Source organism: Monocercomonoides exilis (genome assembly GCF_001643675.1).
Source record: "Monocercomonoides exilis strain PA203 chromosome Unknown scaffold45-810774, whole genome shotgun sequence".
NCBI lineage: Eukaryota > Preaxostyla > Oxymonadida > Polymastigidae > Monocercomonoides > Monocercomonoides exilis.
This window is the reverse complement of record NW_027150590.1, coordinates 276,858-291,060: the sequence shown is the minus strand read 5'-3', so window position 1 is coordinate 291,060 and position 14,203 is coordinate 276,858. Positions and strand designations below refer to the sequence as shown.

Below are 14,203 nucleotides of genomic sequence, written 5' to 3'. Positions count from 1 at the left end.
AAATTTTTCTTTTCGAACGCAAAAGTTTTTAATTTGGATGCAAAATTGTTATTTTAATTGAAAAAATTTTCATTTTGTATAATTTTTTGTGTATTTTTCAAAACAAAAAACATCATTCGAAGAATGTTTTCATTTGAGTGTGTCAAATTTGATAAAGCAATTATATTATTTCACAGCAAAAATTGGAACCCAATTTGTTTCATCTTTTCGTAAATTAGTGAAGTTTCTCTTCTGACAAATCAAAAAATTCTTCCTCATTTCTATCCGTTCTTCTTCATCATCATCATCAACCTCGATTTTTCTCATTTTTCATCTTTTTCTTTTTGGAATCGCATTCTATTGCTTTAACGACTCCAAAGATCTCACATTCTCTATGTTCTCTGTTCTTCTATGTTTCTTCTCCTTCCTTTATCTTTGCCTACTCAGTTGAGATTCCTGACAGAGATCCTTCTGCTTTTCAGTCTAGAAAGAAGTTAGCAAGTTTGTGGCGCAACAACGAATCTTCAGCAGAATGCTTTTCTCCTTCCTCTTCCAACACTTCTTGCTCTTGACGCAAATGTTGAGTCAGCCAGAGTATTATCCTCCGTAACTGAGCATCGAACCGGCAACATTGTATGTTCCACCTCTATCAATGCATTTTTTTCTTATTCTCCAGAAAATTGAACAAAGCAAGGTGAATCTGTTGTTTCGTCTCTGGCGCTATTTTTGAAGGCTGTTGTTTGAACTGTTTTGTGAGCATGGATATCTTTCTCCTGTTCACCAACATCCCCGGCCAAGTCAATGAGTTCATCTTTTTTCTCGACTTCACCGATCCTTCTCTTGCTACAATCACCTCCATCCGCAGCTCCGACTCCTCCCACACCTATCCCTACCTCGATGCCGATCCCGACGCCGATCTCATCTCCTTCAAAACCTTCTTCCGTGCTCAGCAAATATTAATCGAGCAAAACACTGGCTCCTCTGCCAACCATGGTGGCTCACCTCCTGCTTCCTGTGCCTTCATCTCCACAGCATTCTTCCACATCTTCCTCCTAAGTTGCCTTTCCAAATTTAAGTCGGGTCTTTTTTGTAAAGTCTAGTTCCTGTTCACTTTGCCTTCACCAGCTCGCTGATGTTGCATTTCGCAACAGCTGCTTCTTCACTTGCTGCTATATCTCCTTCCATTCCCCCTTTGCTTCCACCATCTCTACAGTTTTTTGCCTTCTCGATGGACTTGTCGTTTCACCCCACTGAATCTTTTCTCTTGCAGACTAGCACAACCACTTCTCCCAGCCTGCTCTTCTTGGTCTTTGATTTTCCCGCGCTTTTCTCTCTCACATAAACGTCTCCTCCCCGAACTTTACAGTTTTGTTCGCGTTTGACGTTGGCTTCAGCTCCTTCAAACACCTCATAGCTACATATCTAGCAACTGAAACTGATCGCGCTATTCTTCTTATTCTTCGGGGTCGAATATGGCAGAATGTTACTTCAACTTGATGCACTCCTTCTTCAATGCCATTTCATTTGACCAGCTCAGCCGCAACATTTATGAGCGGAATAGCAGCACAGCTTGCGTATCTTTCCAACTTCACAATAGACAGGAGCTGGTCTCCCTCAATTCTTGGGAGCGCAGCCGCGTTCCTCCATAGATTCTCAGTGGTATTCAAGGAATGCTCAATTAATTGTGAAGCTCCTCAGCATCCATAAGGCTCAGTCAGCAACCCATCAAACAGGAACAAAGCGGCTGTGCACAAGAGTGCTCATGCGAATGGGATGCTTCTTAAATTCTTCACAAGAGCAACACAGACTCGATCAACCTTCGCAGCAACAAACAATGTGCTCGTCAACCGCTGCGAGTTTATATTTAATAAATCTGCCATTTAGAATTATTGTTCCATTTGCGGAAACGTCGCATGCTCATTCACATGAATGTTCATCGTCATCGCACTCTGAGGATGCATCGGCATGCCCCCGGTTTCCTTCATATAGCTCCTCAATTGCTTATATGCTCGATGCGGTGTTTCTTATCAACTCTCTTCTCTGCTTTTTGAATCTGTCTTAAAGGCGATAGTTAAATGAAAGAATCACATGGAATAAAGCTTCATGTTGTATGTCATTCTTTGCACAAAGAGGAAGGGAGAAGAGAATGAGATTGATAAACTTGATTTTGATTTAAATGGATTTTTATTTGAAAGAGAAGTTGAAGTGAGTGTAGCAAAACACTTCTTCAGCAGCTGTTGAGACGAGATAGAGGTGTAAACTTATTCATTGTTCGAAGATGGAAATTGTTCATCATCAGCTGTTTCTTTCTTCCAAAGCTTTTTGTAACTTATCCAATGACGAAGCTTTTTCTCAGATAAATGTTCTTTCTTTTTCTTTATTCTCTTCTATTGTTTTCCATTTCTCTTCTTCAAAATCATGTAGAGCCTTGTTCCTTGAACATGCTGAATGGAGGAAAAGAACATGTCATAGAATTAAATAATAATTACAAACCTTCAGAGTATGTTCAAAATCAATTCTCAGGATTTTCATCATATGTAATGATTATTTTCCAAATGCAACTTTAAACGTTCATCATTTTCACTCATTCCTATCACATTCAACTTTTTTGCAAGTCGATTTGTAAATAATCCTTTTTTAGCGAAACTTTCACACAGTCAACTTCAACAATCAACCCATTTCTTATCTGATTATCTGTCTCTTCTGCTTCAGATAGAGATGTCAAATATCTATGTTCAATGGATTCTCTGTCGCTTCTTTTGTTTTCTGTATATCTTTCTGTCTCTCTGCCATTTTTGTTGCTCTGAGTGAATTTTTCAATATTTCTTTCATTCTTTGCTAAAATCGCTTCTTCTCCCTTTTCCATCTCTTATTCTCGTATTGTCAATTCATCCGCAAATAGACTGCTAAGCCCAGAAATTTCAAAGACAAACATGATTCGTCTCATCTTATTTTCTTCATCTCCTTCTAATTCTGTTTGCCTGATGATGAATTCTGGTCTTCCAAAAAATGAATGAAAAATCTTTGATTTCATTGTTTTTGCAGTTCTCTTCGTATTCCCTCTCTTCTGTCATGTCGAATCCAATCTCTACAATCAGTGAATCGCAAATGGCACTAGTCCGTATCGTCATTATCGCCTTCCTTTCCTGAAAGCTCCAAATGAATTCTCTCTCCATCAAATTCAGTGTCGGGCTGCCGCAATGATCAAAATGCAAAACCTCCGAAACTCCAAAGATGGTTTCTTCTTGTATTCATCTTCTTTTTCTAACACTCCTTATATTTCTCCAGACGTTTTGAAGCATTTCAACTTAGTATCCAGTTGCTGGATGCCTCTCCTCTCTCAATATTACCTCTTTCTCTTTCTCTTTTTCCTCTTATTCGCATTCTTTCCTCTCCTTCAACGCAATTGCCAAGCTCGAATAAATTTCATTTCTTTTGAGTTGTGCGGTTCATAATTGCATTCTCTCCAAGCTCAAACACAGAATCGTATCTCTTTGATATAACGTTGTTTCTTTGACGAATTTTTGTTTTGTCTTCTTTTTCAACCTGAATTGACCTTGTTTCCTCCTATTTCCTCTTTCTCTCCTCTTCCAAATTCTGCGCTCAAGGATTATATCCTGATGCAATTTCCTTTGCCCAACTTTTTCATATTCTTCTTTCTGCCTCTTTTATTTTCATTCTCGATCTTGAAACGAATTCCTGCTAATGTTCTTAAAGGATTTTTCTTTTTTATTAAAGTTTGCCAATTCTTCATGGCTTTCTATCCTTCTCTGAAAATGATTTTCTCGAAAGAATCTTTCATAACTTCAACTGGTTACTCAATAATCACTGAGATATCCATCATCTTCTCCTCATCTATCTTTCCTTCCTGCATGAAGCCTCATTAGCCTTTTCCCCATAGCTTCGTGTCTTCCTTGTGAAGCTCAGCGACTTTCTCCTGCTCTCTGTTATACCCTAACAAGAGATTCTATCAAAAGAAGGGGTAAAAAAATTGAAAAGAGCTAATTGTTGTCGTGTAATTGGCTCCGGGTGCTACTGCTTCATCAGCTCCTGATTCCACATCTGATACACTTCTCTCATCCACATGATATCAGCTGAATGCCTGCCGAGTTTTTTTTTCCTTGGTGAATACCTCGCGCTCTTATTTTCCTTCTCTTTTTCCCCTCGAAGCGTCTTCTTTCACTGTTTCTGTTCCAACTCCGTTCGCTTCACTAATATTTTGAACAGGCACTTAAAGAACAGGGAAAACTCTTCATCTGATGTTGGAACGGGCATAACAAACATCGAAGAGCTTTCCTTCATCATCACAGTTATTTTGCCTTCACCACTCTGGTATCTGAGACAAATTGTCATGCCATCCTGGTTCAGCTATCATGTTCCTTATTCGGTATTTCTTTCGCTTTCACCTCATTGTCATTTGCTGTAATCTCGTCGTCTTCACCTCTTTTTGCATCGGTGAACTTCGATTCGTTTTTATCTTGCTTCTTTATTCACTATGTCGTTAACTCTGTTTTATCTGACGTTCCGCCCCATTTGTTTCCACTTCTTTTGAAGTAATGATTGCATCCAATGCACTGATACATGAGACCTCCAAAGACTTTCTTCATCCAATTTCTTTTTCGCTGATATTTTGTGTAGTTCTTCCTCTTCTTTCTCCTTTATAAAACATCTTCAGCTGCTCCCTGAACTTCTTTATCTTCTCGTCTATCTCCTGCACAACAGACATGATCGATTTCGGCTTTTATTTAATATATCCCTTCCTTTATTCTTCTCCATCTTGAAATTGCTCTTCGCTTCTTCCTATGCTTCATTCAGTAACTGCTTTGCATTCAGAATCAGCAACATTTCAATCATCACATCGTAGTAGTCTTTTCTGTCATCCATTTCTTCGAATAACTCAGCATCATTCTTCATCTGTGCAAAATGCTTCTTCCTTCTTCTCCCTGTCTCCTTTTGCTCGTCCTTTCTCCTCCACCTTCGTTTCTCCTCCAAGCCCATTCAATTCACCATTCATCTGCTCCATCAGTGCATCCTTTGCTGTCCACACGCTAATCACAGCGCTCTGCCCATTATTTGCAACATTTCTATGCACATTTGATAGTACCTAAAAAAAAAAGATACATCGATGCATGCTTGAAATTCCACCAAATAGAGGCAGGGGAAGCAGAGTTGGCTTCTTTTAAAGGTGAGATTCTTCAGAAGAACCAATTCAGAGGAGGAAGAAGAAGAATGAGAAGAATGAGGAGGAGTTGAAGGAGCAAAGGAAAGGAGGAAGACGACGATGAAGGAGATGGAGTGGATTCATCGATCGAATTCAGAAAAGGAGGAGGTGCTGACTGAAGACTTGAGGGAAACTCACTCAAAACAGAAGGAGAAGGAGGAAAAGAAGAAGAAGAACTCAAAAACGATGGAAGCAGAGGTTTTTTATCTATTTTCTGGGAAGACTGAGAATCAAACGGTAAACAAACAGAATGAGAAGGAGAATAGTTAAAGAAATGAGAAACTCAAAAGATAAATTTGAATTTTGCAGGCTTTAGGAGATAATTGTCTGAGGGCTGAGAGAAAAGATGAGAGGAGGATAAAAAGGAAGAAGTTGTTGAAGAAGAGGAAGATGAGGTAAATGAAGAAATTTTTGAAGCTGTTATTGACGTTGGAGCAGAAGTGGAAGAAGCAGAATATAACCGTGAAGATTCTTTGAGTGATTGAACAGAAAATGAATCGGCAGATGATGATTCAAACAAGCATCTTTCAGCAAAAGTCTGGCAGAAATAATCTGCTCATCTGCATTCGAAATTTCTCTCTCATCCTTGCTTTCTCTTTCTCTTTCACCCTCCTTTTTTTTTTAACCTTTTCAACTGAGACAATCGCAGCAGCAGAAGAAGAAGCATTTATTTTGCATGCTTCAATTCACTGTGCGAAATTGGTTGGTTTAAAAAAGATTATTCAATTGAAGCCTGGAATGCTCAATAAAGATGCTTAAATATGAATCGATTGCTTTGTTGATGAAAACAGATTTGATTGAACTCTTTTCGTGTGTGAATGAAGTACGAATAGAAAAAGAACAAAAAATAGATGCAGTTCAAGATGAAAAGGAAGATGAGGCATTTAAAAAATTAAAAGATGAATGAGAAGCATTGAAAGAGAGTAGAAAGAGGTGTGTCTCATAAAACAAAAGATGCAGATGGTGATGATGAAATAGAGCTATTTGAAAAGCAACTACGTTTTTTGCCTCAAATATCCCGCAATTGAACATGATTCTGATTGAATCAACAAAAATAGAGTGTCACTATCAAAGTGTAATGATGAATCTCAAAGAAATACTTAAATAAAAAATGAACAGTACCAGATATATATTTGAAAGATGATATTTTACTCTTAATAATTGTACTGATAAACTATAAGCGGAATTGCACATTCTCAAATGGATATTTTTTTATTAGTTGAAAATTTTTCTTGGCTTTATTCAATGGAAAAAAATAATGTAAATATGGTTATAATTTTCATAAATTGCATTGTTCTTTAATCATAAATATATATATATTAAAAAAATAAATATATATTTTTTATAACGCAATAAAATACAAAAGATAAGAAAAATATTGGATTTTCCCGAAAATTTGTCCAATTGAAAATCTCGATCACAAAAGTGGTAACAATTCTTTCTTCGTATTTCCACACAAACCGCTTTCCCACATCTTTATATGTTTTTCTGTTACGAAATACGAAGAAAGAATTGTTACCACTTTTGTGATCGAGATTTTCAATTGGACAAATTTTCGGGAAAATCCAATATTTTTCTTATCTTTTGTATTTTATTGCGTTATAAAAAATATATATTTATTTTTTTAATATATATATATTTATGATTAAAGAACAATGCAATTTATGAAAATTATAACCATATTTACATTATTTTTTTCCATTGAATAAAGCCAAGAAAAATTTTCAACTAATAAAAAAATATCCATTTGAGAATGTGCAATTCCGCTTATAGTTTATCAGTACAATTATTAAGAGTAAAATATCATCTTTCAAATATATATCTGGTACTGTTCATTTTTTATTTAAGTATTTCTTTGAGATTCATCATTACACTTTGATAGTGACACTCTATTTTTGTTGATTCAATCAGAATCATGTTCAATTGCGGGATATTTGATACAGAAGGCAGACGTTAAATGTCAGATGGAATTTATGTTATCATTCTCTTCTTCTTCCTTATTCTTCTTCTACGGAAATTCAATTTTTACAAAATTACCTCTAACGAAGCTTCTTTATTTCATTCATCTTCTGATCTGACATTTCAACACATGTTAGTTCATTCTTCATTCGCGAAACGAAGTTCAATATATTTCAACATTTTTTTGAAAAAAAAATCTATTAACATCATGATTATATGTTTTTTTCCCCTTTTCCACCTCAGTTCTTTTTTTTCTCTGCACCTGTCTCCATTATCCACCTTCCCCAAACACGCCTACCATCTTCATGCTCTTTCAGAACACTGAATTCTTCAGCCTCAGCTGCACCGACCGCGTTTCTTGGCTCCGATTTCTTCTTTGTCAAACGCCTTTGAATGGCCGCATATTAAGCGAATTCGCAGGGATATTTAGAGAGGTCGAGCAGAAAAAGCGGATATCTAAAGATAAGTTATGAGAGCTGAAAGGAAAGGTGAGCAATGCGGAGGCGGAGAAGCGGGAAGTTTAGAAGCAAATCAAAGAGATCGAGACCGATAAAAAGAAGGACAGGTGCCCTGTGGATGAGGAGAAGAAGTTGCAGATATTGAAGTTTGAAGAGCAAAAGTCGATTTTGAAAAAGTCAGGAGAAAATGCTAGTGGTGATTTCAATGCGAAGGGGAAGGAGAATGAGAATAAAAAATAAAGTGGTAATTTCAGAGGAAGAAAGTAAAATGAATGAAGAAATAAGTACAGCAACGAGTCTGTGAAGGAAGTCATACCAGAATTTCTGGTTGCGTAGTTGTCTCCTGCAGTGACTTCATCATTGGTTTTATGATCTTCTTCTTCTGTAACACCTTTTTCTGCTTCTTCGGATGCTTCTTATTCCTCACCGCTTCAAATACCAGTTCCGCTTTTCTTCCACTCCTCTTTCTCTCCTCTGCCATCATCATCATCTTCTTCTTCTTCTTCTTCTTTTTCTTTTTCTTCTTCTTCGTCTTCTTCTTCTTCTACTTCTTCTTCTTCTTCTTTTTCATCTTCCTCGTCTTCTCTTTGATCTTCAACAACAACAACATCTTCTTCTTCTTCTTCTTCCTCTTCTATTTCTTCATCTTCTTCTTTAACATCATCTTTAAGTTCTCTTTCTTTATCTCTTTCTCGTCTTCTTCCTCCTCCTCCTTCTTTTAATTCATCTTCTCAATCATTAACATTACCTTCATCATCATCATCAACACCATCTGTACAATCTTCTTCATCATCTTCATCGTCTTTTTCCTCTTCTTCTTCTTCCTCTTCCTCTTCTTTTTCCTCCTCTTCTTCTTCTCTTTCTCCTTCTTCCTCTTCTTCTTCTTCTCCTCTTTCTCATTCTCTTTCTCCCTCTTCATCATCTCCCTCTTCCTCTTCATCATCCTCGTTGAATATTCCCCTTTTCAAATCTCTTTTCTTCCACCCACAATTCTTCTATTCATTTCTCTTTCATTCTTTTCACTCGATTTTGAGGAAGAAGAAGAAAATAAAAGAAATAAAAGAGATCGAAGAAATGATGAAGAATATGAAGAAAATGAATAAAATAAAAGAAATAAATAAAATAAAAGGAAGAAGAAGAAGAAGAAGAAGAAATAAGAAGAAGAAGAATAAAATGAATAGAAAGAAGAAATTGAGAGAAATAAACAGAATATTCAGAAGGATGAATGAAATAGACAGAATGAAAGAAATGCTGATGAGAAGAAGAGAGAGAATAGAGAGAACGAAGAAGAAGAAAGAAGAAGAAAGAAGAAGAAAGAAGAAGAAGAAGAAGAAGAAGAAGAAGAAGAAGAAGAAGAAGAAGAAGAAGAAGAAGAAGAAGAAGAAGAAGAAGAAGAAGAAGAAGAAGAAGAAGAAGAAGAAGAAGAAGAAGAAGAAGAAGAAGAAGGAGAAAAGGAAGAAGAAGAAGAAGAAGAAGAAGAAGAAGAAGAAGAAGAAGAAGAAGAAGAAGAAGAAGAAGGAGGAGGAGGAGGAGGAGGAGGAGGAGAAGAAGAAGAAGAAGGAGAAGAAGAAGAAGAAGAAGAAGAAGAAGAAGAAGAAGAAGAAGAAGAAGAAGAAGAAGAAGAAGAAGAAGAAGAAGAAGGAGGAGGAGGAGGAGGAGGAGGAGGAGGAGGAGGAGGAGGAGAAGAAGAAGAAGAAGAAGGAGAAAAGGAAGAAGAAGGAATAACAAAAAGAGAGATTTTGAATAAAGAAGATGAAAAAGAGAAAGCGAAGCGTGTTGATGCACTGCAGAATTCACACAGCAAACTGGCTTGTTTAAATGAGAAGATATCAACTAGAGAGAAAGACAAGCGAAAAATAGCAGAAAAGATGCTCATCGGCACAGCTGGCTGTGGATGCAACAAGGGAGAAATGGGAAAGATGGAAGATGGCTTGCTTTCGAGTCAAAGAAATAAAAGGAATGGAGAAGGATAAGGGAATGACTTGACTTCTAAAGAATTATCTTCGACACTGGACAGCACGGGCCAAATGGGAGCAAGTTTGAGAGCAATGGAAGTCGCGTGGCAGTCGCAACAGGAGCAAATGCAGATGGAGCTGATGGACTTGTGACAAATTCCAGTCACAAGGAGAATTCAGCTGGAGTGGGTGCAGTTAGAGTTTCCGAAGGAGTCAGAAATCGAGGACATCTGCATCCTGCCGACGCAGCTGAAGAAGAAGAAGAAAGAGGGGCGAGGGATGGAAGCATTGGGATTCGTCTCTTTCTGCATCGAGCGGAACAGAAACGCAGGCGAGAAAGAAGATAACACAGCCGAAAGGGATTGTGATTGGGAAGCAGACACAATTTATATCGCAGGAGAATGAGTATGGAGAAGAGGCGAAGTTGGACGCGCCCAGAGCAGCAAGCTTTGCGAGAACAGCAGGTGAATACAGCAATTATCGGGGAAATTGAGTTTTTCCATTCTATATTGCCAGATTTTTAGAAGAAGAGGGATTTTAGGAAGGCGAAGATTGTCAAGGAGATGGAGGAGATTCCGAGCTTGGTTGAAGAAAAGAAAAGAATTCCAAACAGATCGACTTTGGCAATGACGAAGATTTGAAGCGATGTGGTGTGAGTTGAAATTTTCTTTTAATAATAACAAAGAATTATTGTGTATTTATTTTTAAATATATTTTTTTTCAATTTTTGTTATTTTTAGAACTAATTTTCATTATTTATCTTGAACTTCGTCTTTTTCTTGTGAGTTGATCGCATCAGTCATTTTCTGAGTGTGTGCATTGGCAATCTGCAGCGCATTGCCTGTCTGAACTGCCTCTACATGGAAATCATTGAGACGCTTTATCTTTCCAGTCTGATTGTATTGGAGCAATCAATAACCAATATGCTCTGATCAAGAAGAGATAAAGGCGCAGTTTCTGAATGAATAAGTTTTGTCATATTTATCTCTTATTGTTTTCGTTGTTTTATCATATTTCCTGTTTTTCTTTTTTAACTTTTTCAAACTCTATTTTTTATTTCTTCATTCAATTTGTGCAAAAAGATATGAACCATCTCTTTTTTTGCTATAATTTCATTCAGTTTCTTCTTCTTAGCGTGGGCAATGGGTCTCCTTCACGATCACCTACCACCGTTTGTGTCAGCATTGAAGTCAGAGCTGATGAAAAAGACTGAACTGGGAACCGTCTTCCCCACCCTTGCTATTGCCTTTGCTGTCCCTGTGATGCCGCTGACTGCCTCCTCTCCACACGGCCAGGATTCCTCACCTCATCGGCTACTCGATATTTCTTCTCTTCATCCCCATCGCCTTCCTCATCTTCTTCTTTCTCAGATCAGCTATCCACCGATAGCTTCATCTCCACTTTGTTCGAGTCAGTCAAGCGCACTTCATCCAAAGCAAACATCCTTTCATATTTCTCACAAAAGACATCTCTTTTTCCTCCACCTCCTATTATCATCTGAATATATTTCTTCTCCATCACCCTCCAGATTTCCTTCTCCTCCGCCTCTCTACTGCACCACTTGTCCTCTTTATCTTCATCAGCTTCCACAGAAAAGATCTCTTGCCTCTGATATTCTCAATGGATGGTTCATCTTCTTTGTGCAACATCACAAGCACAACCAGAGCTGCCACGAGCCATCAACACGTAGATTCTGACAGATCATCAACTTTCTTCAAGTTTATAACAACGTATTTCTCTTCTTCTTCTTCTTCTTCTTCTTCTTCTTCTTCTTCTTCTTCTTCTTCTTCTTCTTCTTCTTGTTCAACATCGTTATCAAAAACAGCAACAATCAAATTCTACAAGAAAGAAAACATAGAAAACGATTCATCTTCATCTTCCTCTTCATCCGAACTGTCAGATGTGAATTCATCTCAAGAAAGAGCAGAAAAAGCAGATATTAATGAAATCATCGAAGACTGCAAAAGAAAACATGCGCTGCGTCTGCCTCTTCCTGTGATCCTTCCGCCACAAGAAGCAACTCTTCAGAATCCATCTTATGTGCCTCAAAGACAAAGACTGAGTAAAAGCAATCAAAATTCAACACAAACCTTTTTTTCTCATTCATTTGCTGGCGTTGGCACATCAACAGGCACATCTCCTTCTTCATTGCCGAATGAATCTTTTCTTTCTCTTCCTCAGTCATCTCCTTCTCCCTCTCCTTCATCTTCTTCCTCCTCCTCCTCTTCTTCTTCTTCTTCTGTTACTGCAGTAACTGCCACTCTCTGCACCCAAACCACCTCATCGTTCTGAGATTACCAGACGCTCCGCATAAGAGCTATGCATCCTCACCTCCTCCGACGCTATTTCAACTGCTGTGCACAAGTGGCTGCTGCTTCTGGCGCTTCACGTTCATCCTCTTCCTCCTCCTCTTCTTCTTCTTCTCCTTCTTCCTCGTTGCTTCGCTCTTATAGAAACAGATTCTGACAGGCGAAGAGCAGCAGATGAGGAGGACGAGGACAGCAGTTCGGAAGAAGAAGGAAAAGACAATATTTTTTTTCTCCCATCAGATGTGTTTGAGGCGCTGCCGCTGTTTGCGGAGTTTCGGATGGTGGAGCGGTATGCGGAGAATCTGGAGAAGAGGAAGAGAGAAAGAGAGAGAGCGAAGGAGAGAGAGAGAGAAGCAAGGAACGAGAGAAGAGAGGAAAGAAGAATAAGAGAACTGATAAAGATGTGGAAGGCGTTGAAGCCTGAAAATGATGAAAATAACAATGATGATGAAAAAGAAAATAAAGTGAAAGCAGAAGAAAACGAGAGTATATCATTGATTAGAAGAAATTCTTTGAAGGAACCGAAGTAAAATGAAGAAAGTGAATGCCTTTTGTGACAGCTCCATCTTCAGCCATGAAGAAAGGAGAAGAAAGATGGACACAAACAGAGAGAAAAACTGCTTCGGTTGATAAAACTGCAGGAAATACGGAAGAAGAAAGAAGAGCGGGAGCGCAGGAAAATTGAGAAAGAAGAAAAAGACAAGAATCTGTTTAGCAGCATCCAAGGAATACTACAACCACACCGTGAGACTGGCACGCCGATTAACCAGAAGGAGAATAAAATGGCAAGTGATGCGCAACAAGAGGCGAAAGAAAGCCAAACGCCATTTTTGACAAGAGAGCGGAAATTGGACTGCATGCTGAATGATGTAGCTAATTCTGTCTTTGAAGATTTGAGCGATGAATTGGATATGCCCTTCCGTTGTGTGCGTATCAAAAGCGAGGAAAACGGGCAATTTGCGTGGAAGATGCGAAAAGTGCCTGTGTTTTCAGTTGTCGATACGAGGCAGACAAGAACGCGGTTGGATCTGATGAGTGCGCTGAAGAGTGAGCTGAGGCAGAGCCTGGCAGAGTTGAGAAGAGGAAGGTGGATGAAGTGGCGGGGCTGGTGGCCGTTCAAAGAGGAAGCAGAGACGACACACAGAAAGGGAAGGAAAGGAGCAGGGAAATGATCACCGCTGCTGTTGCAGAAGGAGAAAGGGATGAGAACATTCAGTCAGAGCAGTGTGCCTGGAAGAAGAGATGCTCTGTCGAAGATGTTTTATTCGCTGTCGTTCTCATAATTAGCGTCTTTCTCCGCGTAGCAGAATTCAATGGTGATGGATCTGATGCAGAAACACCCTGTGCTCAATTTTGTTGCGCATTTTGATTCAACTGCAGAATTTGACGCAAATGCAAATATTTCTCTTCATCCTCTTTCTCACTGCACTTCATCACTTGTCAATTCTTCATTGTTAATGAACCCCCAACAGCAATCTTCTCCTTCTCTCAGAACATCTTTATCTCCTTCACTGCAATCCAAAGCTAAACTGCTATCTTCTGCTAATTCTGCTGCTCCTGGCTCACTTCCTCAACTTTTACTGTCTTCCGTAACTTCTTCTCCTTCTCTTTCATTCAGCTCCCGTCAAATTCAGCGTTAGACATCATTTTTCATTTCTATTCAGAAGCACAGATAATTATTTATTCTAACACAGAATATAAGCTGAAATTATGTGATAAAGAAGACAGTGTTTCGTTGAGCCAAGAAAAGCGTATCTGATGGAGTACAATCAGAAAAGGAGGAAGATTTTGCCATTTTTATTTGGAAGCTGAAGCATTTGCAGTGAAAACAGAAAGAACGTTGAAGCTATTGTTTTATGAAATGGATGGGTTCCTAAATAGCCTCCGACAGATTTCGCAGGTATGAAGCAACAGCGAATTGTTGCAAATGAAACGAGGAAGAAAAGGAATTGAGAGGAAAAGACATATTTGAAGAGAAATTATATAAGACACTTGCTCTAATTGGATACGAACAAGTTGAAATCGGAAAGTTGAGGAAATAAATGTTTTTGAAAAACTTTCTGATATGATCGAAGAAAGGAAAACGGAAGATTCCATTTTGCAAAGATCAAAATTTTCTTTCTATGAAGAAGCCAAATCAAATGGAAAATGGCAAAGTTATATTTTTTTCGGAACTTAGTTAAACTTCTCGAAAAATAAGTGATGATATATGCTCTTGTTGAAAAAACAATGAAAGCTAAAGGAGTTTTCTATGATATGGAAAATGGTGAAAATTTGAAGATGAAAGAAATTCTTAAGAAGTCAGAAAAAAGTCATTATTTT

The 14,203-nt window shown here is 38.2% G+C and overlaps 3 protein-coding genes across 3 annotated transcripts; 2 read left to right on the top strand and 1 right to left on the bottom strand.

Moving 5' to 3' along the window:
* Positions 1–644: 644 nt before the first annotated feature.
* MONOS_14303 (uncharacterized protein) lies at positions 645–1,024 on the bottom strand (the record flags this gene model as incomplete). The annotated part of the gene is made up of 2 exons (XM_067867094.1): positions 645–916; positions 982–1,024. The coding sequence occupies 2 exons, from the start codon at positions 1,022–1,024 to the stop codon at positions 645–647; spliced, it is 315 nt and encodes a 104-aa protein (XP_067721744.1).
* Positions 1,025–10,714: 9,690 nt separating this feature from the next.
* Positions 10,715–12,351, top strand: MONOS_14302 (uncharacterized protein; the record flags this gene model as incomplete). Its single annotated transcript, XM_067867093.1, has 2 exons — positions 10,715–10,976; positions 11,101–12,351. The coding sequence occupies 2 exons, from the start codon at positions 10,715–10,717 to the stop codon at positions 11,862–11,864; spliced, it is 1,026 nt and encodes a 341-aa protein (XP_067721743.1). The 3' UTR covers positions 11,865–12,351.
* Positions 12,352–12,663: 312 nt separating this feature from the next.
* MONOS_14301 (uncharacterized protein) lies at positions 12,664–13,053 on the top strand (the record flags this gene model as incomplete). The annotated part of the gene is made up of 1 exon (XM_067867092.1): positions 12,664–13,053. One exon carries the CDS (start codon positions 12,664–12,666, stop codon positions 13,051–13,053), a length of 390 nt encoding a protein of 129 aa, XP_067721742.1.
* Positions 13,054–14,203: the final 1,150 nt, after the last annotated feature.